This window comes from Convolutriloba macropyga, chromosome 1 (genome assembly GCF_964194025.1).
Source record: "Convolutriloba macropyga chromosome 1, txConMacr16.3, whole genome shotgun sequence".
In the NCBI taxonomy this organism is placed as follows: domain Eukaryota; kingdom Metazoa; phylum Xenacoelomorpha; order Acoela; family Convolutidae; genus Convolutriloba; species Convolutriloba macropyga.
The window spans coordinates 32,779,923-32,806,104 of NC_134468.1; the positions used below are offsets into that span (position 1 = coordinate 32,779,923).

General features: G+C 35.7%; 1 protein-coding gene across 2 annotated transcripts in view; it reads right to left on the bottom strand.

Annotated features, from left to right (window-relative positions):
• Positions 1-370: 370 nt before the first annotated feature.
• LOC142337997 (3'-5' RNA helicase YTHDC2-like) overlaps positions 371-26,182 on the bottom strand; it is a 45,513-nt gene continuing 19,701 nt past the window's right edge. For both annotated transcript variants that reach the window (XM_075387633.1, XM_075387640.1), the window contains 2 exons: positions 19,041-19,466; positions 371-4,721 (listed from right to left, as the gene is read on the bottom strand). In XM_075387633.1, coding sequence (XP_075243748.1) covers positions 1,396-4,721; positions 19,041-19,466 — 3,752 coding nt within the window. In that variant the 3' untranslated portion in view covers positions 371-1,395. The remainder of the gene's footprint in view (positions 4,722-19,040; positions 19,467-26,182) is intronic.

Genomic DNA, 26,182 nt, shown 5'->3' on the forward strand with positions numbered 1-26,182 from the left:
CTTCCTGATAGGGGATGTCAGTTTGAACGACAAGGAAGTAGAATTTAAGCAGGATATGTACAAGATTTACATTATAGAATTAGACATCAGATTCAGATGGGACTACTAGTTATGGGAACAATAGCAGATTGATCATTGGACGGGCGGGGAAATTGAGGTTCTAATGCTGAGGAAACATGTTTGGTTACTTTTGGGGTCAAATGGCAAATCTATGATTTGAAATACAGGGTTCAGTTAGTAATATAGCACCAAAAAGCAATCATTTTTATAGTCTGTCCCATAAAGCTGAAATAATTGCACGTTCCATGTATGATGAAGATCATTTAAATGCCTTTGTTTTTCCCCAAGAAATTTGAGTTTTGACCTTTGAAGTCTGCCAGTTGGATTTTGGAACGCTCTTGTATTGCAACTTTATGTGACACGCTATAGTAGCAACTGGCAAATTTTCGACAGTAGAATTTCTTCGTTACGTTATGCAGAGACTCGCAATGGTCAAACTGCTGATTATAATAACTTTTAGTGGTAAATACAATTGGCAAGAATGATAGGTTAAAGGGAGTCGAGAGAAAGAGCTCTCGGCAATCATTTGAAATGATGCGAGTAACAAAACAATATAACCGATACAGTATAACGAAATACAATACAGTAGTACAGGTTAGTGGACGCTACTTCACTTAATGCTCAAAAGTCGGGCAAAAAGGGAGTAACAGTCCATTAAAACTCTGCTTGTGTGAACTCTTAACAGATTGAAAGAGGTATTAGTTTGCAGAAAATAGTAGCACCTTTGAGATCGGAGTTCTGAACATCTTCGAAGGTTCAGAACTTGAATGTGTGCCAATTAACTCTGCATTCTTGTTGCTCCTGTTCATTGCACATAATAATTAGGTACAAAAAGGTGGGGTGAAGATATCTATGACAGCATAACTGGCTGGCTGGAACTAGTCTCCGAAAAGTTTTACTCAGGTTTCATTCAGTCTACAGCCTCTGATATTCTGAAAGACTTGTACAGTTCCAAATAACAATCAACGTTAAAATCAGATTGTGTGGTCTTCTATTTTGATTTGACCAAGATTATTGGTCCATTAAAGATCACTGATTGTTCACCATTGTCAAGTCTCTTTCTTTCTTTCTTTCTTTCCTCTCCAGTCACTTAGGACCCTTCCCTTTCACATTCTAATCTGTTCAGAGTTGGATAGTGCTTTGATTTTGAGTCAATTTCGGAATTGATTGGAGATTAATGTGATTGAATTAATTGTACAGTAATTGGATATGTGTTTGTTCTTGAAGCTTCATTGCACTTTGCGATCATTTTTAGTTTCTTTTCAATAATTTGGGATGAATTTCGTGCGCCTGAATAATTTAATTTAGGTTTTTCCGATTGATATTATTGGAAAATCAGCAAACGCTCAGATTGACATTTGGTTCAGTTACAGCTGGTCTAAACATTGCCAGATCTGGTGAGTTGTCATTGAGGTCAACAGGGTAGCAAATGAAGTTCTCCTTCACGAGGTCACTGGTACTGGCGTCAATCCAGGGACAGTCTTTTTGGCCCAGCCACTGCTGACCCCGCAAGGGTCGCCAGGTCTTGCTGAACCAGATCCAACTCTCTTCCACGCTGTTCCAAGGCATCTCCTCAATTGATCGTTTGTCACCCCAGGCTCGACCAGTACCTGGCGGGATTGTGTATTCCTCAGGCATGGTTTTATTACAAACAGTCGGCTTTGCGATTGGTGGTTTCGTGTTAGTCACAGGTTTCTGTTCAGTGGCTTTTATCATTGAATTGCTGTTTCTGCACAATGCAGTCTTGTTAGTGTTTATAATTCCTGCTGCATTGTTTGATATTATAGCTTGGCAAGAACTTACTGCTTGTTGATGTGCTAATTTGCTGGCTTCATTGTTGATAAGAACCGAGTGATTTTCAGCAGGCAATGAATTAACGTTTGAAGACTTACACGCTATATTTGCGATCTCTGAGCTCTGAGCGCTTGTGTACATGTTTGCAGTACAAACTGGTTGGGTTGGAACTGTAATTGCGGTGGAATTTTTGGATGGTGTCGGAGTTTGCAATACTACCAAGTTTCCTCTAAAATCAACAGAAGCTGCAGACTGCACTATTGAAGGCAATATCTTCCCTTTATTTTGGGCTCTCTCAAAGTATGGGTTTGTGTATTCATTGGCCCTTGAAGGATGCATTTGAAAGTTGGAAAGGCTCAAAGGCGCAACTGAAGTTAGCAACTGATGAGGGGGGTAGTATTTGCCGATTTGACCCGCAATTAGGTTCCGTGTGAGCTGGTCTGGGATCCAGGGTTCATTCTGGCAATTAGACAGCGGCATATAGCCCAAAAGACCTGCCTGCATTTCCATAGGTTTCTTTGAAAAAGCGGATCGGGACTGATTGGCGTTTTTTGACTTGAGCTCATCGGCTCTTTGTTCATCATTACGCTTCCGAAACAGTTCCCGCTCTCGCATCAAACACTTCTGCCGAAGACAGCTTGATGTTTGACCCTTTGACCCTCCCATGTGTGCATCTAAGAAGCAAGAACCATTATTCCATTCTTGATCACAAAAATCACATCGGATTTTTCCCCGTGATGAGGGAAAGTATGGTCTGTATCCCAAAATTGCTACTACTTGGCCATTTCTGGAACGCTGTGTACATCCAGAAATGAGTTTCAATCCTAGCACTTTGTCTTCTTCTTTCAGAATAGACGAAACACACTGTAGCGTCTCAACATCGCCACTGTAGCTTTCGGTTTTCACTCGGAACTGGCGACTAACAATGGAATGCAAACGACGTCTTAAAGCAAGTAATAGGTCGGCGTCTTTCCTATTCGTTTTGAACTGTATAAACTTGATATGCTCTGATACTGTTAGAATACAAGGCGTGTCCCACGAAATTGAACGATGTTTCTCTGGTGCAAGTTCAACTAAGTTGCAGTGAACTAGAGGCGAGTCACTGAATAGGATAACTGCTAAAGAAGATACAAAGGTTAACTCGCTAACTTCACTCGCGCTGTGATTGACCTTTTTTGACTCGGAGTAAATCATCCAGTTTGAACAATTGTCTTTTTCCTTCATCTTTTTGGCGATCTGGTCAAATAGGATACTTTGCTTGTCAATTGAAATGCGTGATTGGTTTAAAGAGACAATGCTATTGCTTTCCCATTGACCTTGCAATATGTTGGGAAAGAATGCAGCACACAGAATAGCTCGAATCATGGAAAAATTATCCGAAAAAGTGTTGAATTCTTTATTCCATTCTTGACCAAAGTACATTGACTTGAAATGCTCAAACCGTTTCAAGTAGTTTGAGATTTTATCTTTCATTAAGTACGCCATTTCACACTGACCATAATTGAGCACAGAAAAGTCGTAGTTAAGTACGCTTGCATTGCTGCTACTGGTTCCGGGACCACTTTCTTTTTCCCTGTTTTTGAGCCAAGAAAGGAACGCTTTCAGATACGCACCATGATCGCTGTAAGACATTTGAGCAAAGTGATTCTTTTTGTTCAAGATCTTGGTTCGTTTCGTCTTCTCTTTTGGGCTGCACTTGACAAACATATTCTCAACAAGTAACGCTGATGCTATTGTTAACACTGGATCGAGACACTTGTACGCTAGTCCGTACAAAACTAGCTTAGCCAACCTAGGTTTTATCGGAATATTCAACATCATGTACCCCAGCTCAGTTATATCCGTGTCATCATTTAAAGCTTCAAGAAACTGTAAAACGGTCACTGCCACTTTTACTGAAAAAGGTCGAGGTCGTTCCAAAGCCTGACTGAAGTAATCGTCTATGCTGCTACCTTCAGGCGCCAGCATACGAATCCAAAGACACAAATTGTCCAGAGGCTTCCGCACAATTTCGGAAACTCTGTCGCTTCGGAAGCTCTCATAGCGGATCCGAGTGTACATACGGTAGCATTTAGCACCTGGGGAGTTGGCTAGGAAACTGCGCTGTTCGGAGCTGGTTTTTGAGATCCAGCAATCTTCTACTTGACTCCGATTATTCAAGTGGTCGAACACGACACTCCTGTCTTTGCCACAGTCAATCACCACATCAATGTTCTCCATAAGAATGCTGTACTCGTACGTACCAATTGTGAAAAACAACTTCTTACCTTTTTTATTTGTGACAGCATTCAGATACTCAATGAATTGAGAGGAGTCAAAATTATCATGCAGCATTATTATTGAGAACGAGTTCTGAATGTCCTCAAACGCATCGCTGGTTTCAAGCAAGTCCAGAATGCTGAATACGTCATCAACTCCAGGTACAAAAACAAGTACCCTTTCCACCTTTCCAACTGATATCTCGTTATTAATGATTAGCGCTACCCCCTTATGGTCAACACAGTTGTCATTGGCACAAAGGTATGACTTGAGCTTTCGTTTTTGGTCCAAGTTTAATATGCTGTCATTTTCAACCATTGATAGATCCGAAGTTGGTGCCTTAGATTCACATGGTAGTTTACTCTCGAGTAATGCAAGTGCTTTTGATGCATTCTTCTTGCACGCCCAGTCTAAAGCAGTCCAGCCATAGTTTGTGGCAAGGCGAACATCCGCGTCCAGCTCTAGGAGACCCTTGACAACCTCCTCGTTGTTGTTTGCTGCTGCAATCATTAAAGGTGTCATAGATGAGTCGGGTAGAGCATGATTGACATCGCTGCCATTCCTTTGCAAAAGCTGCAGCAGGTGGCGCAGTAGAATGTCCATCTCATCTTAACAAAAACAAATTTCAATTTACAGTAATCGATTTATAATGCTTCCTCGTTTCTGTAAAGTTTTCACCAATCTGCAACCGACAGGGAGATAGACCTTATTTTATGCATTTCTCTTCCTTTAAATTGCAAGCGCTATCATAGAGGTATATTTAAGTGTTCGCATAATTGCGAACATAGCCGGCAGATTGTCGGAAAATAACCGCGATATACGCTTGTGGCCTTCCATGAATTGAAACAACTATAAAGACATAAGATAGACAGATTGACCACCAGTCCTTTAACAGACCACTAGACTTTTTGGGTTAGATTCGAAAACCTTATTAGAAATTTTTCAAAATTAATATTTGAAATTAAAACCTCAAGACACTAATACTCAAGAATTAGGTCATAAATGTTTGGCGCTACTTAGATGCACACTATTGACCTTTAATTAGTAAATGTTCATAAAATTTAAAGTTCATTAAGCGAGTTTACAACCATTTTTTAGTGAGGTAAGTCACGTAATTGAACTAAAAGCAAAACAAATGACGTCAAGCACACAAATTTTAACTGCAAGGCAGTAGAAATCACTGATATCAAAAAGTCAAGCATTGTTGGAGCCAACGAACTAAAAAACATAGCAGGACAAGTCCTGAAACACAATTCAAAGAATTGAATCAAAAGCTTAAAAATACTCTGCCTGACCAGCAGATCAAGTGAAAAAAAAACATCCAAAACACAAACAAAAACACAACTATAATAATTGAGAAACTAAAATAATCAAACAAACTAAACAAAATTATACTCATTGCTAAGACTGTTGAAGTCTTTACCACTCAGACAAAATTTGATCCCTTTTACCTATTTCAAAAATATGTTTAAAATAAATTTTTGTTTCTGAAAATGGTCCAGTATTATCTCTGCAAGACCTGAAAAAAAATTCATTGGCCCTTGAAGATCGATTATTTCCAAAATGACCGAAAAATCTTTAAAATGAAATTTATTGAAAAATTTATTGAAATATTGCTCAAAATTGCGATATTATTATCTTCAGAATCATTTCTGTATATCTAGAGGCTATTCAGTTACCCAAGTCCAAGCCCTAAGAAATTCATTGGATCAAAGATGGATAGGCAATTATTTTTAGAAAAAATTTCAGAATTCAAAAAAGTAGAAATTCGTGCTATTAAAATGCTGAAACTATTCAATTGCCCAAAGCAACAAATTAATAACATACTACCAAACTTTACATGAGGTTATCTGTTTACTGAGGCAAGAACACCTGAGTGAAAGACAAATGCTTTGAAAAAACTTGAAAAAAATGAAAATTTTATCAAAAACATTTTAAAATTCGAAAGGCTAAATTGTTGAAACTAAACCATTAAAACTAACAAATCCATTGAAACTAACAACCATAGAGTAACTTCTTATCAGACCGTAGAATAAGTTTTCTGGCACTCGAAAATGGACAAATATCAATAATTGACAAAAATTAAAAAAAACTTAATAAAAATTGTACATTTTATAAAAAATGCTTAAATTCGAGACATTAAAATATTGAAAACCAATTCATTGCTACTAGAAACTATGCAGTGCCCTATTATTAAACCTCAAAGGAGACTATCTGCTCCCTGAAGCTGGAAAAACTCAAAAAATGACATAAATTTTCAAAAACGTTGAAAAAAATTGCAAAAATTAGTATCATTTTGCGAATTTGTGTTTGTAAAAAAACATGAAAAATTGCACCATTTTGGGCATAAAAACTCTTAAAAATGACCTTTTAACCTTGAATTAAGGCCATTCCAGCAGCTGCATCAATCTAAGAACTTGAAGGACTATTAAAGGCCACTTTGGGTCGCTAATGAAACTTAATGCCCGATGGGCTTTACCTGTTTATCCCGTTTTGAAACACCAAAGTCATTGAAAAATGTGTGATTACATCTTTAAAAAAAACACAGCGCCCCACTACAATTTCAAGTTCTTTGAATTGTAAAAATAGCAGGACTAGTCCTGACGTACAATTCAAAGAAGTTTCATTGACTAAACAAAAAATAGACCTAGAACGGACCATCAGTGAATTGGGAAAAAAGATTTAAGAAAAAAATCCGATCAAAAAATTTTTAAAAAACTGGAAATCAATGTCAAAATGCGGCATGTGAACAAAAAATCACTATCAAGAAAGAGAAATTTGGTTCAAACACCGTGTTCTCACTCTACTTCAAAAATAGTGTGAAAAAATTTGACGCCGCAAAACCACTAGCTTTTTTGCTCCACTTTCTGTTTCGGGGCATGACCAAAATTAGTACTCCAATTTGACTTAAAAAATTATGAAAATGTGTGAACAGATATATAAAAAAAACAGCGCCCCAATACAATTTAATTTCTTGTAGAATTGTAAAAAAAACAATATCCCCATTAATTGCCGCTACCGCTTCGAGGCTAATAAAAGCAACCTGTGAATTATAGTTTTAAAAAGCTCGGCCGACAAGTTTCTTGACTGAAAGTGCTGTCATCTGTTCAGCTATTTCACGATTTTTTTGTTGAAATTTTGCAGTGTACTCTTACTCTGGAAGTAAAAATGTCCAACATTGCGGCAAAACTAAGGCAATAGTGACTTCTGTTTTTAAAGAATTGCCATTTCAGTGGCTCTAATGAGTTCACCTTTCACTTGAGTCGGCACTCTAGCAACATCGCAGCAACGGTGCTGAGCATTTTGTTTTGTTGCATGTTTTTTGTTCCAACATAATTTGTTGTATGTTCTGATTTTCATGCTTTCGAGGCTGCATGTGTCTACTAGACCTTAGTGTGCTCAAAGTTGTCTATATGCAGTTGCTTTTTGTCCGTTCTTCAATTTTTCGAAACCATGTAATTTTATAAGCTCAAGAAGCCTCCTTGGTGGGTTCAATTTGTTCTAGACATGTGGACTTTGTTGGGCTGGAATCTCAGCCTGGGAATTTAACCTTTTTCCAATTAATAACTAAATGGACTTCACTGACAAAACTGTACGCAGCGTCATGTTTCTGCCAGCATAAACCAAGCCTACAGAAAAATCAACCTCTAGGGTTTCTTTTAAAAACTTTTTTGGAATCGTCAAAACAATGTTGTTAACCAGTAAAGTTAATAAAATCCAGAGACAAAATAATAAAGCGTCGCCTTTTTGTACCAACTGCCGAGTATTGCACGAAACATGACAACTAGAAACATATAACGCAACATATAAAGTAACATATAGAAGTTAGTTCAATATTAGAAAAAGAATGAAACCCATTTTAGCGCCCTTTTCAGCAACAGGTTTCAGTTTTCATTAAGAGCTATTTCGGTCAAGCAAAAATCATTGTTAGGTAGTAAAAGTGCAATTTATTAGAATAAATTGTTTTTGAGTTTGTTACTCCCCGGGTCGAGGTGTCACCGCCATTCAACACAAAATTATGTAAGATAAGCGGTGAATGCGGTGAAAATAAATAAATCAGGCGGCGAATGCTGTGAAAATACCTTTATCGCCTGGTAGTGGTGACAATGCATAATTTCACCGCTGAATTTAGCGGTGAAATTACAAAAGCTCACCACTTTGAAAAAAAAATGTCCAAATTATATAAGATAAGCACTGAATGCGATGAAATTACATAAATTCACCACTAAACTTAGTGGTGAAATTACATAAGTTCACCGCTTAGAAAATAGTGTTAAAATTGTGTGGGAACAGTTAAGATACATTTATTAAAAGTCGCACGGAAAATTTAACCACGAGTAATTATACATCTTTTTGAAACTGTTTTTAAGCGGTGAAATATTTATGTAATTTCAGCACAAGAGTAAGCGGTGAACTTACATAATTTCATCGCATTCACCACATTTCACCACTAAAATTTGTAATTTCATCGCTTATCTTACAAGAGTTCAACGCGTATGTTTTACATAAAGGAGAGTGAATTTGATTTAATTTCAAAACAAATGTGCTAGATTATAGTGAGAGGTGGAGCAGTGGAAGAAGAAGAAGTGGCTGATATGCAGGAGGTAAGAAGTTCGCATCCGTGCAAGGACGGTATCTTGTAGTACGAGGTGAAATGTGGTGAATTTTTGTAAGTTCACCGCTTACTCCAGCGATGAACTTACATAATTTCACCGCATTTCACCGCAAAATTATGTGCGAAATTTAAGATGAAAACACAATTCTTCGGGTTTATCTTACATATTTCACCGATTTTTTCTCGAGCCGGGTCTTTTTCACGGCCATATTTCAAGATTAGTGTTATAAGTGTTTATGTTGATGTTTGTGACTGTAAGCGGATTTTGTTCAATTTGTTTCAAGTTTGAAAGTATACGTCACAATTATCCACGAAGCCTTTTCTTTTAACAAGTGTGGGAAACAGTGGCAAGTTTTTATCACAATTGTCTGTCTTGTCACTAACTTCAACAAAATGGTTAGACCGAAATGAACAAAAAGATAATTATTGATTAACAACCAAAACGTCCCTTTTATTTTAAATATGGATCGAGAAGAAAATTAGAAGTTTTTTAATTACCAATATCCAGGCTCGAAAAAACAATACCATTATTAAACAGGCTCTCAAAGTCTTTAATTTGGGCCTCAAGTAATTACTAAATTAATTTGAGCAAACAAAGCTGGTAGGTTGCCAGTAAATAGCCATAATAGTTTCTTAGACTAGCATTTAAAAAAATATAGTAATAAAAGAAAAAGACCGAAAAAAACTTCTGTTTATAATGCTGAGATGTTATGTTTTAAAGAAGAATTTGTTTCAATTATTGCTGCTTCTATTATCTGCTCTCAAAACACCTGCAATTATAGTGACATGCACTCACTGGACCTTATCTTTTTGAATTAATGTAAAGAAAAGTCAAACTCAGAATGAGGAACTCATTTTTGTGGTGAGGTAAGTTACATGTGACCAAAACCTAATCATACAATTGAAAATACTCTCCACTAAGTGTGAAAAAAGACGTCAACCACGCAAATCAATTGAAGATGCACGAACAAAAGAAAAAAGAGCAGATAGAAGTGACTGCAACATCATATGATCGTAAAAAACCTGACGAAATAAAAAAACATTGACGTCCAATTGCCCGAATAGCTGCGAAAGAATCAACCTGCGTGTCGTATAATAGAGATAGAAACAGATACAGATCAAACTTGAAAAATCGGCGCCGCTCAAAAAACCGGGTAAAAACATTCAGCGACAAATTATTAAAGCTTGTTAAAAATCATTCCACTGAAGCCTCTTGTTAGGGACTTTTTCTGCACATATGATTTCCTTTTAGCATAAACAAGAGATAGTGGGAACTGACGTCACGCGCGCAAAAGTCGTTAGTGAGAGGAAGGAATCATTCAGAAAATTTGACTTTTTCGGCTTTGCTGTGTGAACAAATGCAAATCGAAAAAGAGCGTCAGACGACGAAACAAAAAAACCAAGAGCATCGCAATATAGCTTCGCTCTGCGTACAACTTTGCAGCCATTAAAAAATGAGAAGGCAAATAATGGCCTCAGCTATTGCTTTGCGGCTATTAAGAAGTTTAAAAAGCAAGCGGGGTTCGAACGTATTGGGTTACAGGAGGAATAAGGTACAAGAGGTTGGGAGAGTGGGAAGTGGGGATGAATTGGGTCAGGTTGAATGGGGGTGAAATGCGGAACCGTTAAACTTTAAGAACTGTCATTCAGCCATGAACCAGGACTTTTTGTCTAAGATTCGGTTTATGAACCGTTTTGGTGAATGGCATACTGCGCGACTAGTAAGCCGTGCAGCGGCTTTTAGATAATTCAATTCCTTCTGGACGTTACATGTTTATCCCGTTTTTGAGGAAGAACAATCAAAGAAGTTAGACGAATAATCGGTCGAGCGAAAAGACAATAGGACTAAAATATATGCTACAAATTTCTTTTTAGAGAAATTAAAGATGTCAATTTTACGCCATTCTTGACTTTTACGACATCACAAGTATTTCAAATGCGAAAAAAGTGATCTCTAAAGATAAATCTTGATAAAACTTTGATCGATCTTTTTTGCTAGCCCCCCCCCCCCCCCAGTCCTATACAGCCGACATTTAGGCGCCCCTCAAAAAATAAAGTTTTGCTCCCTCCTGAAAAAATCATTTATACAATCACGTTCCTGGTATAATATATCAACAACTATGTATAAAACAGTTTTCAAGAAAATTTTACTAATAGACCCTTTTACAAAGCTTGTATTTACTAAAAATGCAGTCAGACCAAGTTTTTGGTTAATGTTTACATTATATGCAGTCACTTATTGATCTCCGCATAATTTTTTCAAACCTCCGCACTAGCAGTTTTTTCTAAATGCCTATTCACACGTATACATACGTAATAACTCAAATGCATACACAAAGTTTAAACATACCCGGCAGATTGTTGGAAAACATCCGCCGTTGATTCCCAGAAGCGAGATTGGGATTGAAAAAAGAGAAAAAGCTAGAGAAAAAAAGACTTTTGTTCAAACAATTTTAAAGTACGACCTATTTTAATGTCATTTTGGAGCTGAATATACTCCTGTTTAGTAATGAGACGACACAGGGGCTATTATCAAAACATACGCATTAGAGATGTTAACTAGGAACAAATTTTGAGTCCCGGGCATCTAAAATCGGGCTTTATGGGTTTATCCAGTTCCTTTTTCTGATTTCGTGTTTTGATACTGACACTGTTCAATTTGAATTGCTTTGCTGAGCAACTGCTGCCTAAAAACACTTTAAGCAGAAAGAAAGAAGAATGAAACTAGCCTAGAGAAGTCAAAAAATTTCACGCAAAATGTTGAACAAGCTGTGAACTAAGGTAAAGCGAAAAATTTTTATTCGATGAAGTAAAAAAAAATTAGGAGCGTTATAATAGCCGGCTCAAAAGGTGAGGTGGTTTTTAAACATATACAAATGAGGGTGCCGATTTTATTGGGGTCGCTAGCGGAAAACATCCATTTGGATCTCGAAAAAGATTTGCATAAATAGGACACGCATTTTGACAACAGTTCCTTAAAACTTCACCCGAGAACTTAAAGCTAAAAAAACAAATTTTCGGTTAAACATATGATGTTGTAAAAATGAACTAAAAGATACCCGGAATATTGCCAAAAAATAGCCGCCGTTGATTTCCATAAACAAGATTGGGATTGAAAGAAGAGAAAAAGCTAGTGAAAAAGTGATTTTTGTACAAACAATTTTGAAGTACGACATAATTTGATGTCTTTTTGGAGCTGAATATACTCTCTTTTTGTAGTGAGACCACACAGTGGCTATTTTCAATACCAATAAGCAATGGAGATGTTAACTAAGAACAAAGTTCGAGTACCGGGCATCTAAAATCTGGCTTCATGGGTTTATCTCGTTTCTATCTCTGATTTCGTATTTTGAAACTGACTCTGTTCAATTTGAATTGCTTCGCTGAGCGACTGTTTTCTAAAAGCATTGTAAGCAGAACGGGAGAAGAGAAGCCTAGAGAAGTCAAAAAGAATTCACACAAATTCTTGAACAAGCTGTGAACTAAGGTAAAGCGAAAAATTTTAATTCTACGAAGTAATAAAACATAGCAGGACAAGTCCTGACGTACAATTCAAAGGATTTTGATGGACTAAGCAAACAACTAGACCTAGAACGAACTATGACTGAATTGGTAAAAACCATTTCTAAAAAAATCAGATAAAAAAAGGAAAAAAAAACAGAAAATCAATGTCAAAATGCCGCACGTGAAAAAAAAACCATTAGGGAGAAATGAAAATTTAATTCAAACAAACAAACTAGGCCTAGAATGAACAATGAATGGATATGGGAAACATTTAGAAATTAGAAAAAAATCCGCTCTAGAGTTTCGAAAAAACAGTGAAAATCAAAGTGAAATTGCCGCATGTGATCAAAAAACCACTTTGTTCAAACACTGTTTTCTCACTCTACTTTAAATTAGAGCAAAAAAAAATTCACGCCGCAAAACAACTCGCTTCGTCGCTTACCTTCCTGTTCAGGCGTGACCAAAATCACTAATCTAATGTGACGTCAAAATCATGAGAATGTGTGAGCAGATCTTAAAAAATAGACAGTACCCCAAAACAAATCAGATTCTTTGAAGTGTAAAAAAATTAGAATCGCTACAATAGCCGACTGAGAAGCGGAGGCGCCTATTAAACAAGTTTAAATACAATTTTGTGCTATATATATTGGCCTTATTTTGATTATAGTCTTCTAATATCTACACTAATTTTCATATTTTGCAATAGATAAAAGGCTTTTATGTTATGGTGGCATGTACTGGACTAAAGTGCATCGAGTCATTAAATGGAGTGGAATGCAGCGTTAGTCTGAAACAAGTTCAAAATTTATTTAAGATTTGCGCTGGCTTCTGAACTATTGTATTAATTTCAAGTCGCCTTTAAAAACGTAAAATAGTCACAAACATAACCGACTAATCGTCCAAAGAATTGCTCTCGAACGACTATTGGGAGCTCTGATCAATTGCAGCCTGCTTTAGTCGGGGGGAGCCGAAATGGGACTAAGTAGTTCAATAGTGGGCGCTTCAAATAACCACATTAGAGTTTTGATATACCACTATTAAGATTTAAAGTGAAAAATGTCACCAGTTTCGGCGCAATTTTCATTTGACTTTGAATATTAAATGGCCGCCAATTGAGTTTAGCTGCTTGAAATTGTGATTGAGAGGGAATTTCCATCACGCAGAACGCAAAAAGTCAAAAGCGTAAAAGTCACTCGAATAGTCAAAACGGTCAAACCAAAATTTCGCATAAAGAGAGACAAAAATTTACAAACATACCCGGCAGATTGCCGGAAAATAGCCGCCGTTGATTCTCATAACTCTATTGGGATTGAAAGAAAAGAAAATATCAACAAAAATTGATGTTTGTATAAAAAGATTTTTAAGTGCGATTTATTTTGATGTCATTTCGTAATTGAACATACTCCTGTCTGTCAGTGAGAGGATACAGGGTCTAGTATCAATACCAATAAGCATTATAGCTATTAACTAAAACATATGAGAACAAAGTTCAAGTACCGGGCATCTAAAAGTGGTCTTTATGGGTTTATCCCGTTGTGCTAGAATCACAAAAAAATGGGCTTTATGTTTATCTCGTGTGCTGGAATAATCTGCTTTTGAAACACTGAAAGTAAAAGTATATGATATTTCTCTCAACTATATTGAATCTCTCGTACGTTAAATATCGAACAAAACCGATGATTTCAACAAAAAATTTGTAGGAACGTTTTTTCGTTTTTGGCTAGGAGGAAAACCGACTATACGGACGATTTCTTAAAAATCGATATTTAAAAACCGAATACTTCTCGACTAGGGCGCTTTTAGCCGTAATACCGCCTTAACACAACGAATTGCTTCACCGACTAATAGTACCCGTCGACAGAGCCATCAAGTTCCCTACCTCAATAATGTAGTGGGAAATGCCATCAACAAGTTATTGATTTCTTCTCCTACGAGTAAAGACGCAGATGAGCTTGGAGCTGTTAGGAGTTTTTAATACTGAAGAACGAATCCCTGCTAAAGAACCAATAGCAGAGACCATTTTGGTGGGACCGCCATTTGAGATCCGCAATAAATTGGCATGAACGCCAAGGTCGCTATCCCGCATGAAATCAAACTGATCCCGTGCTGATCAAGGACCTCCATAGTAGCCATCCAAGAAGCTGAGGAAAAGTTTTAGGGAATACAATCTAACAGAACTATTAGTAATAAATTCAAACCTACGCATAAAAAAGCACTGCACCAAAGCAGCAAATTTAGATTGGTTTTGGTTTTCTTATATATAACGGTAAGGCGAAATAGTTTTCTGGCTGCCATAGATAGATCATCAAAATGCCAAATTTTAGAACTACGCGAAAAAGCGAACGAGTCCAAATTTACTGAAATTTGCGGAAATTTTGATATTACTTTACTGAGTTCCTCAGCAAATTAGTCTTCATTGGTAGCGCTGTCTAATTGGTCAACAGTTTGAACTTTCTGAAAAATGGATGGTTTTATTCACACCAAGATAAGAGCAATAATGCCCTTACTATCGCTTTGCGGCTATTAATTAAATTAAAGACCCTGAAGCACCTTCAAATGTCATAGAAGTGTTGGGCCTGACAAAAAATAATACAAACTCTTACAGAACTACATTAAGTATAGAAGAGGCCACAAAAACCAGAGATCGAATTGAATTATGCGTATTATTCAATTGTACATCAGCTTGCATAGGCTCCAGGAAACAGCAGATTTTACTTTTAGCGTCAAACGTCGGACAAAAGTTTACGTCGGACTCTGCTAAGAAATATAATCACTGTTGCTAACTATGTGTCAGGCAGCGAATGATGAGCTCCCTCGCTCGGCAATTCAGTTTATTGTGCTCACTCCCGAAACTTCATGCGTTTCTCGGGATATTTCTCATCCACAGTATAAACATTCAGATCAAAAAGATAAACATACCCGGCAGATTGCCGGAAAATAGCCGCCGTTGATTCCCATAATTCTATTGGGATTGAATGAAAAAAAAATATCAACAAAAAATGATTTTTGTATAAAAACATTTTTAAGTGCGATTTATTTTGATGTCATTTCGTAATTGAACATACTTCTGTCTCTCAGTGAGAGGCCACAGGGTCCAGTATCAATACCAATAAGCATTATAGATAGTAACCAAAACTTATGAGAACAAAGTTCAAGTAACGGGCTTCTAAAAATGGGCTTCATTGGTTTATCCCGTTTCTATTTCTGACTTGGATTTTTTTATACTGACTCTCTTCATTTTGAATTGCTTTGCTGAGCAGCTGCTGCTTAAAAAGACTTTGAGCAGAATGACAGAAGAGTTAAACTAGCCTAGAGAAGTCAAAAAGATTTCACGCATAATGTCGAAAAAGCGGCAAAATGGGTAAAGCGAAAAAATGTTGGACGCAGTAAAAAACATGGCAGGACAAGTCCTGACACACAATTCAAAGACTTTTCATTGACTAAACAGAAAACTAGACCTAGAGCGGACTATGAACGGATTGGGAAAACCATTTAGAAAAAATCCTATTCAAAAAATTAAAAAAAACAATAAAAATCAAAGTGAAATTGCCGCATGTGAACAAATAACCACTAGCGAGAAGGTGAATTTTTGTTAAAACACCGTTTTCTCACTCTACTTTAAATTTAGAAAAAAAATTCACGCCGCAAAACCACTCGCTTTTTTGCTCCACTTCCTGTTTCGGCGTGACCAAAATCACTACTCCAATTTGACTTCAAAACTCATGAAAATGTGTGAACAGATCTGAAAAAAACATAGCATGAAGAATTCCGGAAACGACTTGAAGTGAAAATCCATTTAAACGCCATCCAACTACTCATCAAACAAAACGTGCCTTCACTAATTTATGATTATCTTGAAACAAGACCATGAAAAAAAAGTAAAAACAATAAAATCAAATCTGTTAAAAATATGATTAGAAAAATCTGATCAAATTTTGTTATTAATTGAGATCCCGATCTCTGCCAAAATAACTACATCAAAACCAAGAGTTCTTTCTAAAACCACTTACATGAACTTTTCAAAAAAAAACTTGAGGCTAAATTATGGAAAAAAACCCTATAAAACAACTTTCACTAAAAAACTGCAAAACGTTATTAAATTTTTTAACATTTCAAAAACATAAAAATCCAAAGAAACATTTTCTTCAGCCAATACGGTATCCAGATGATCACAAAACAATAGGCAAGTCATCATAGGCTCAGAAACTTGGTCTAAAAACAGAAAAAAAAACGAAAAACTTCAAAAATTTTAGAAAAAGTCCCAACAGAAAAAATGATTCGTACCCAGAAAACTCTAACTAACTGTTATCTTAAATTTGCTCAAGTAAAAGGGGTTTCTTCAATACCCATTTGAGTCAGTAAATCAAAATAATCGTCAAAAAAACGCAAATACTAGCCCGAAAATCAGCAAAATAGATCAAAACCTCCGAAATATCACAAAATAAATAAAATTTGCCAGAAATTTTCAAACAACTACAAAAACCGGCCTAAAGTTAAAATATAATCATAAACAAACCTCTTAACCAAAATAAATTAAAAAAATGCTTTAAAATGCACGTGATCAAAAAATTTCGCTCGCTTACAGAACTTTTTTCACACCTCAATTTCTCGCTCTCTAGGAAACAGCGATATGAACAAAAACCACTCTCATTTCCCGCTTCAAAGTTCACGCCAATAAAACTGATTAAAGAAAAACATAGCCCGAAGAATTCCGGAAACGACTCGAAGGATAAAATTGCCCATACTTTTGACTTATTAAATATAACAACTATTGAGAACCCTGAACCTCCACAAATGCCATAAAAAATAAGGAAGAATAGAAACGGCATTCGAACACAAATTGAACAAAAAAACTAGAAAAGCTTAATGAGTTTTTTATTAGTACAAGGAAGCACAAAACCGAGTAAATTTTCTTTTGCACTTAGAGCAGTGAAAAACTCTCAAAACATTGGGCAAGTCACAATATGCTGGGAAACTTCTCAGATTTTCAAAAGAGAAAAACTGCGAAAAACAAGAAAAATGGTTTTAAATTTCTTAAATTTTCTACCAAATTTCCCAAAAAAAACAATTGATACCAAGAGAACTTTAGGCAATTGGCAACCGAAAATATCTTGAGTAACAAGTTTCTCTTCGATTCCCACTTAAAGCATTAGAACAAATAAACAGGCAAAAAAAACATTAAATTTTGTCTAATAATCAGCAAAACTGATCAAAATTCTCCAAATTACCAGTAAACTCAAATTACCTAGTTGAACATTTCAATTCCTATCTAGCAAGCCTAAAACTAATACGATATCATGATCCAACTTCGTAACCATCAAAAGTTGGAAAAAACTGCATTTAAAAGCCGCACGTGAAAAAAAAATTCGCTCGTTTAGAGAAAATTTTTCAGACATCAGGTTCTCGCTTTCTCAAAAACAGCTGATTGAACGAAAACCACTCCCTTTTCGCTCGACTCTTCAGATTTTTTCAGCGCCAAAATCACTCCATATTTTTTTACGCGTTTCATTTCCCGCTTCAAAAATCACTCCAAAAAATTAGCAATATCTGTCATCGGAAAGTGCTCTAAATATATTTCATTAAAATCTCTAGAAAATTTCCTATCAAAAACTGGAATACTGAAAAGTATCAAAAAGCAGAATCAGAAGATTTCAGCAAAAATTCCAAAAAAATCACAAAAATTTGCGGAAATCTTCATAAAAATTACTCAATTATCTATAATAAAATGACTTAAAACAGAAATCAAAATCATCAACACGCATCAAAATCAACTAAGTTGGACTATAAGCATCCCCAGATGCTATAAAAACTTGAACACAAAGAGCATATAAAAACAACTTGAATGCAATTTGCAAGTGGAGAGGGGGCTGGCTATAAGCGCGAGGCGATAAAACACTAAATGAAAAAAATCTTAGAAAAAAAAAAGATTTTTGGTTTCACAAGAGCGCATACAGCCAAAAAACGTTAAATGGAGCAAAAAGAAAACTAAAAATTTTCAAAAACAACAGAAAAACGGGCTAAGAAACTTCTCTAAGTTTAGAAAAAAGCGAAAAACAGCAAAAAAAAATAAGAAGAATAAATAAAAATGTTTCCATTTATTGTCATTTTTCTTAACAAAAAATCGTTTAAAACCTAAGAAAATGTAATCACTTCGTATTTAAAGACTCAGTAACTAACATGCGTCTATTCAAAGCCCAAAAATAGCAAAATAACAAGACGAAACGCAAAAAACTGGTAAAATTCGCCTGAAGTTCAGCAATATAGCTGAAAAACCAGCAAAATGGTATAAAATTCTTATTAATGACCAAGAACCTACAAACCACTATTAAAGCAACCTTAAAAATCGCACAATATCATAATAAGACTTCTAAACCAAAAAATTAACAAAAAACGGTTTTAAAAAGCCGCACGTGATCACAAAATTTCGCTCGCTTTCAGAAATTTTTTTCACACCTCTATCTCGCTCTCTCGAAAACAGCGGCTCTTTTCGCTCCCCTCTTCGCACCCAAACCACTCTAAATTTTTTCACGCGTTTCAATTCCTGCTTCAAAATTCACTCCAACTAATGTGATTTAAAAAAAGGACTTCTCCAATACTCCTCTTCGAGTCGTAATAAAAAGGACTTCTCCAATACTCGTCTTCGAGTCTTAATAAAAAAGACAGCGCCCCAATACAATTGAAATTGTTTGAATTGTAAAAAATAGGAGCGCTATAATAGCCGGCTGAGAAGATGAGGGCGGCTATTAATAATTGCTTCTCTACGAGAGCAATTAAAAACAGAACTTAGGGTCCAGGGTTTTAGAGATACCTTGAAAAGTTGCATGACAAGCCCTCCTCATGATATCGTCGAGATGTGCATGGTTGTTGTCAGATCCATGGCCTACCCTCTTTTCCGTGAAGGGGCTGTCAGTAAACAAAGCACTCTGCATCTTGGAGTGGAAATAACCACTCTCTATCACGTCCTCCAGGTAATAAATCTGGGGCACATTTGGCATTTTCTCACAAGCCTCAAATGAGAAGTGCTTCACAAACTTGGGGTCAAACAAGAACTCACTAGCGTCCGTTCTGAAGACAGTTGGCTCAAAAAAGTCACTGAATGTTGCATTTGTGGGGTGGAGGTTGAGAATCAACTTCAGATTTTGGTATCTGATGATGATGTCTTTCAATTGAATCATAGCCACTTCCAAGTACATGCTTCGAAGATGAAGGTCATCCAATATGAGATGAGTTAATCCTAAAAATTGAGCTTTACATAATTCTTTCATCCCAGTTCTAATTGTGCTATATTGAGGTGCGCAACTGAAGCCAGCTCATGATTAGGTCCAATACCCAAAACTGCCCAGGCCTAGAGCTCGACGTATGAAAAGACTTTAAAAGTCTAGTAGGAGGGGGGGCAATATTGACTATATTTACACGGTCGAGCTTCCTAGTTAAAGTCGAGCTAATATCTTTTAATGGGTCGAGCTTAAGTCTTATCATAACGAAGAAAGTCCAGCTAAGCTCTTTTCATGGGTCCACCATTAGTCATTTCATAACCAACAAAGTCGAGTAAAGGTCTTTACATGGGTCCACCATTAGTCTTTTCATAAGTCTCTTTTTTCAAAATCTGAAATTTTTCATTTTTTTTCTGCTTCTGTAAATACAGAAGCAGAGCCGTAGCAAGACTAAAGAGCTTTGCCCCAGAGCAATCCGACTGTTTAAAATTGCCAAAAACCTTAAGATCGTCGTCAAATCTTAAGATAAGGAGTTATGGCAGCTCGAGTATATCACCACATTAATTGATTCAATGAAACCAGCTAGCTTAATTGTATTGGTCCTAGTCCCATTAGCCATGACAAAATTTCGGCTGTTTTAGATTGTTTTCCCCTCCAAAATTATGAACAACTTTTCTTTAAAAATAAGGCAGGTTTTTGAGGGATCATAGAGTATTCTGAATCGTAAAAAATGAAGGAGCAAACACGCTGACTACGTTATATGCAAAATTGCACGATCAAATTTAATGGCAAAATAGTAGACTTATGAAAAGACCGATGATGGACCCATGAAAAGACTTTACCTCGACTTTGTTTGCAAACATTATGTCGATCTTAAGTCCCGCCCAAATATTGTGTCGAGCTAAAGTCTTTTGTAAAATTTTGGATCCAGCTAAAGTTTTTTGCGAAACATCTGAGTCGAGCTAAAGTCCAAAATGTCTTAAAGTCTCGCTAACACCTTTTCATAGCTCAAATAAGTCAAGTAAGGTCTTTTCATATTACATTTGGGTCGAGCATTGTCTTTTCAGGAGTCTGTATCTAGACCTGGGTGGTGTTAATAAAGGGATGAAGAGACTAGTTTTTAAAAATTACTGCTTATTTTTAAGTTTATGCGAAAACTAGGTAATGTTTTGTTGTTGATTTAGGCGTATTTTATAGAGAAAAAAATAGTTAAGAGGTAATTAAAATGACATTTTTTTTGATAGAACACATTGCACCAGCAGTTTGAATTTTTCAGTCTGGTTAACACATTGCGCAATTACCACACAAGTGGGTCTGCGTTGTAAACCAACGTTGCGATTGAAGCATTCAGACGATATAAAATCAAGCATCAAATCGTCCTAAAAAAGAGAAGAACAACTTTCGTAGTGAAAACTTTTAACACAAATAAATTTTATTCTGATAAAAATTTCTGGAGTAATGTTCTAAAAACTAAAGATCACGTGTTGATTCGTTAATCCCGTACCCCATGACTTCGCTCCTTTACTTTCAACGTACTTAAAAACAAGGCCCAAAAGTGTTGAATCAATTATAGATCGTCAGAAGAAGAAAAAATTCTGATTTCTAAAACAAAAACACTTGAAAGAAGCGTAAAGAGAAAACTTCTGAAACGTAAAGAGAGTTTTTTGTCCTAAAATGCAATAAAAAACAAAAAAAGAATTGACATTACTGGAACGGATAACGAATAAAGACTTAAAAAAAATTTAAAAATCGATTTCACGATTCTGATTAAACTCTTGCTTCAAAAGAGCTAAAATTGATTGGTAAACAAAACCAGGAAATTTTAAAACTAACTCCTTGGGTCACGATGCACATATGAAGAAAAAGTAATTTTTAAATTTGTTGAACGAATAAGAGGACTCATAATACCAATTTTTTCTGCTTGTCTCCCCTGTCGACAATAATCTTAAGGCAGTAAAACGGTGTAAGGTAAAAGGGGGTAATGGAGGTAGACTCATATAGACGGACAGTCAATAATTGGGCAAACATTGATGTTTGGATGCTACGGAGAACCGGCTGAAGGTACAGAAGTTGCAAGTCCAAGATTGTCAGAACTCAAGTAATGGGGAATAAAACAAATTAAGATTAGAGTTTCCTGTGGTCTACAATTACCCACCCTACTCTTGCTTCGTTTCATCCCCCTCCCTCACTAGCGAACTTTTTGAAGACAGTTGAGTAGAAAAAATTACTGAGTGTTGAAACTTTGGGATCGAGGTTGAGAATCAACTTCACATTTTGGTATCCGATGATGATGTCTTTCAATCGAATCATGGCCACTTTCAAGTATATGCTCAAAGATGCAGGTCATCCAATATGAGAAAAGATAATCCTAAAAATTGAGCTTTACGTAACACCTTTTTAATTTTTTTTATTTTGAGGTGCGCTAATGAAGCCACCTCCTGATTAGATTCAATCACCAAAAAATTCTTGGAAGGGTCCTATTCCCAGAATTGGAGTTAAAATTGGATGAAGAGAGTGCTTTTGAAAACTACTTCTCAATTTTAAGTTTAAAATAAAGACTAAGTAAAGATTTGTTGTTGATTTCAGCGCTTTTGAATTAAGGAAAAAATGTTCAAAAGATATAGTCAATGTGAGGTTTTTTCCTGATAGAAGACATTTTACCTTTAGTTTATCTTCAGAGTCTGGTTACCACATTGTGCAATTAACAAACAATTTTGTTATATAATCATCAAATTTTTTCAATGTTCAGGAAATTTTCTCTTGTAGTCCGCAATTTCATTAGATTTTGAAAATTAGCAGAAATCAACCTAATAAGGAGGAGAACAATTTCTGTACTGAAAATTTTTAACACGAATAAATTTTATTCTGATAAAAAACTCTGAAGTAATCTTCTAAAAATTAATGATGGCGTGTTAATCCCGCACCCCATGACTTCGCTCTTTTACTTTCAACGTACTTAAAAACAGAGGCCCAAACACGTTGAATCAATTATAGATGGTCAGAAAATGAACAAAAAATTATGATCTTTAAAAAACAAAAAACCTGAATGAAGCGTAAAAAGAATACTTCTGAAATTCAAAGAGAGTTTTTTGTCCTAATACGAAATAAAAATTTAAAAAAGAACAGACATTACTGAAACGCAAAACGAATTAAAACCAGAAAAGACGAAAAACATTTTCAAGATTCTGAAAAAACCTTGTTTTAAAAATCTATAAATGATTGTTAAACAAAACGAGAAAATTTCAAGATTATCTCTTTGGGTTACGATGCAAAAATGAAGAAAAACGAATTTTTCCATTTCTGGTACGAATAAAAGGAATCATAATTCCGTTTAGTTTTGGTTGTCCCGGTGTCAGAAAAAGTTTAGATTGGTAAAATGGTGTAAGTTAAAGAGGTAATGGAGGTAGACTCATATAGACGGACAGTCAATAATTGGGCAAACATAGATGTTTGGATGCTACGGAGAACCGGCTGAAGGTACAGAAGTTGCAAGTCCAAGATTGTCAGAGCTCGAGTAATGGGGAATAAAACAAATTAAGATTAGAGTTTCCTGTGGTCTACAATTACCCACCCTACTCTTGCTTCGTTTCATCCCCCTCCCTCACTAGCGAACTTTTTGAAGACAGTTGAGTAGAAAAAATTACTGAGTGTTGAAACTTTGGGATCGAGGTTGAGAATCAACTTCACATTTTGGTATCCGATGATGATGTCTTTCAATTGAATCATGGCCACTTTCAAGTATATGCTCAAAGATGCAGGCCATCCAATATGAGAAAAGATAATCCTAAAAATTGAGCTTTACGTAACACCTTTGTAATTTTTTTTATTTTGAGGTGCGCTAATGAAGCCAGCTCCTGATTAGATTCTGTCACCAGAAAAATCTTGGAAGGGTCCTATTCCCAGAATTGGAGTTAAAATTGGATGAATAGAGTGCTTTTGAAAACTACTTCTTAATTTTAAGTTTAAAATAAAGACTAAGTAAAGTTTTGTTGTTGATTTCAGCGCTTTTGATTTAAGGAAAAAATGTTCAATAGATATAGTCAATGTGAGGTTTTTTCCTGATAGAAGACATTGCACCTGCAGTTTATCTTCCCAGTCTGGTTACCACATTGTGCAATTAACAAACATTTTGGTTATATAATCATCAAATTTTTTCAATGTTCAGGAAATTTTCTCTTGTAGTCCGCAATTTCATTAGATTTTGAAAATTAGCAGAAATCAACCTAATAAAGAGGAGAACCATTTTTTTACTGACAAAATTCAACACAAATAAATTTTATTCTGATAAAAAAAACTCTGAAGTAATCTTCTAAAAATTAATGATGGCGTGTTGATTCGTTAATCCCGCACCCCATGACTTCGCTCTTTTACTTTCAACGTACTTAAAAACAGAGGCCCAAACACGTTGAATCAATTATAGATGGTCAGAAAACGAACAAAAAATAATGATCTTTAAAAAACAGTAAAACCTGAATGAAGCGTAAAAAGAATACTCCTGAAATTCAAAGAGAGTTTTTTGTCCTAATACGAAATAAAAATTTAAAAAAGAACAGACATTACTGAAACGCAAAACGAATTAAAACCAGAAAAGACGAAAAACATTTTCAAGATTCTGAAAAAACCTTGTTTTAAAAATCTATAAATGATTGTTAAACAAAACGAGAAAATTTCAAGATTATCTCTTTGGGTTACGATGCAAAAATGAAGAAAAACGAATTTTTCCATTTCTGGTACGAATAAAAGGAATCATAATTCCATTTGGTTTTGGTTGTCCCGGTGTCAAAAAAAGTTTAGATTGGTAAAATGGTGTAAGTTAAAGAGGTAATGGAGGTAGATTCAGCTAGACAGACCGTCAATAATTGGACAAGCATTGATGGTTTGGATGCCAAGGGGAACCAGCTAGGGGTACAGATGTTGCGAGTTCAAGGTTGTTAGTCTTTGAGTAACGGGGAGCTAAAAGGTTTAGATTTGGTTGGCCAGCGGCTTCCAATTACCCACCCTACTCTTGCATTGTTTTATCTTCCTCACAAGCGTCCGTTTTAAACATAGTTGACTCAAAAGAGTCACTGAATGCTGCGTTTTTGGGATGGAGACTGAGAATCAACTTCAGATTTTTGTTTTGGATAAAGATATCTTTCAATTGAATCATGGCCACTTCCAAGTTCATGGTTCGAAGATACAAGTCAACCAATATGAGATGAGTTATTTCGAAAATTTGAGCTTTACTTAATTGTTTATTCCCAGTTCCAATTGTTCTATGTTGGTGTGCGCAACCGAAGCCAGCTCCTAATTAGATACAATCCCCAAAAGTGTACTGAAAGGGTCCAATACCCAAAAATGGAGTTAATAAACGGATGAAGAGAATGCTTTTCGAAAATACTGCTTATTTCTAAGTTTAAGCTAAGGACTAGGTAATTTTTTGCTGTTGATTTCAGCGTTTTGGTTTTTAAGCAAAATATATTCAAGTCGTATAAATAATTTGACGTATTCTTTACGATAGAACACCTTGCACCAGTATTTCAAATTTTTTTGTCTGGTTACAACAGTGCGCAATTACCAAACAATTGGGTCTTCTTTGTTAACCAACATTGTGATTGAAGCATTCAGACGATATACAATCATCAATTTTTTTTCTATGTGGAATAAATTTTTTAATCTAATCCACAACTCATTAGATTTTGAAAATATGCCGAAATCTTTCTAATATGGAGAATAACAAGTTCTATACTGGAAAGAAAGATTTAACAGAAATAAAATTTTTTCTCATAATTATTTCTGAAGTAATATATTAAATTCTAAAAATCGCTTGTTGGTTCATTAATCTCGTAACCCATGAATTCGCTCTTTCACTTTCAATTTACTTAGAAAGCAGGTCCAAATTTGTTGAGCATTATAGATCATCACAAAATGAACAAAAAATATTACTTTTAAAGTTTTTTGTCCTAAAAAGCATTAAAAATTAAAAAAAGAACTGACATTACTGAAACGGTAAACGAAGAAAGACCAGAAAAGGCGATAAACTCATTTCAAAAATGTGAGGAAATTCGTGTCTCAAAAGAACTATAATTGATTGGTAAACAAAACTAAGAAATTTTAAAAATACCTCCTTGGGTCACGATGCAAAAATGAAGAAAAAAGAAAAAGGAAGGAAAAGGACGAAAAAGGAATTAATTTTAGGGCGGTAAACGGTATAAGATAAAAAGGATAGAAGATAAAAAGGGGTAGATTCATATAGACGGACTGTCAATAATTCGGCAAGCATTGACGATATGAAGGCTAACGAAAACCGGCTGAGGGTACAGATTTTTTGAATTCAAGATTGTCAGTCTTCGAGTAATGGGGAGGGGCTAAAGCAATGTAAGATTAAGGTTTCCAGGGGCTTCCAATTACCCACTCTACTCTTGCATCGTTTTATCCCCCCCCCCTCCCAAATTACACCGCCATTACCCCCCCCCCCCCAAAAAAAAAAAAAAAGATGCAAGTTTGCAGGGGAATTTGTTAAAAATTCCCCCTACTCCCCCCATCTTACATCTTTTTTGGGTTAGAAATTCGTCACGGGGTTCAACCCCCTTCATGAATCTTGCTGTGTATGAGTTTGCGTTTGCATTTAAAATTAATTTATTTTTCGAAACGAGAATATAACAAATATTAACCTTACAGTTCATGAACAAAGTCGATCATCTAGGGTGGGCTGAGATTCGGGGTGAAACTGGCTTGAACTGATAAAAGTGGCAGA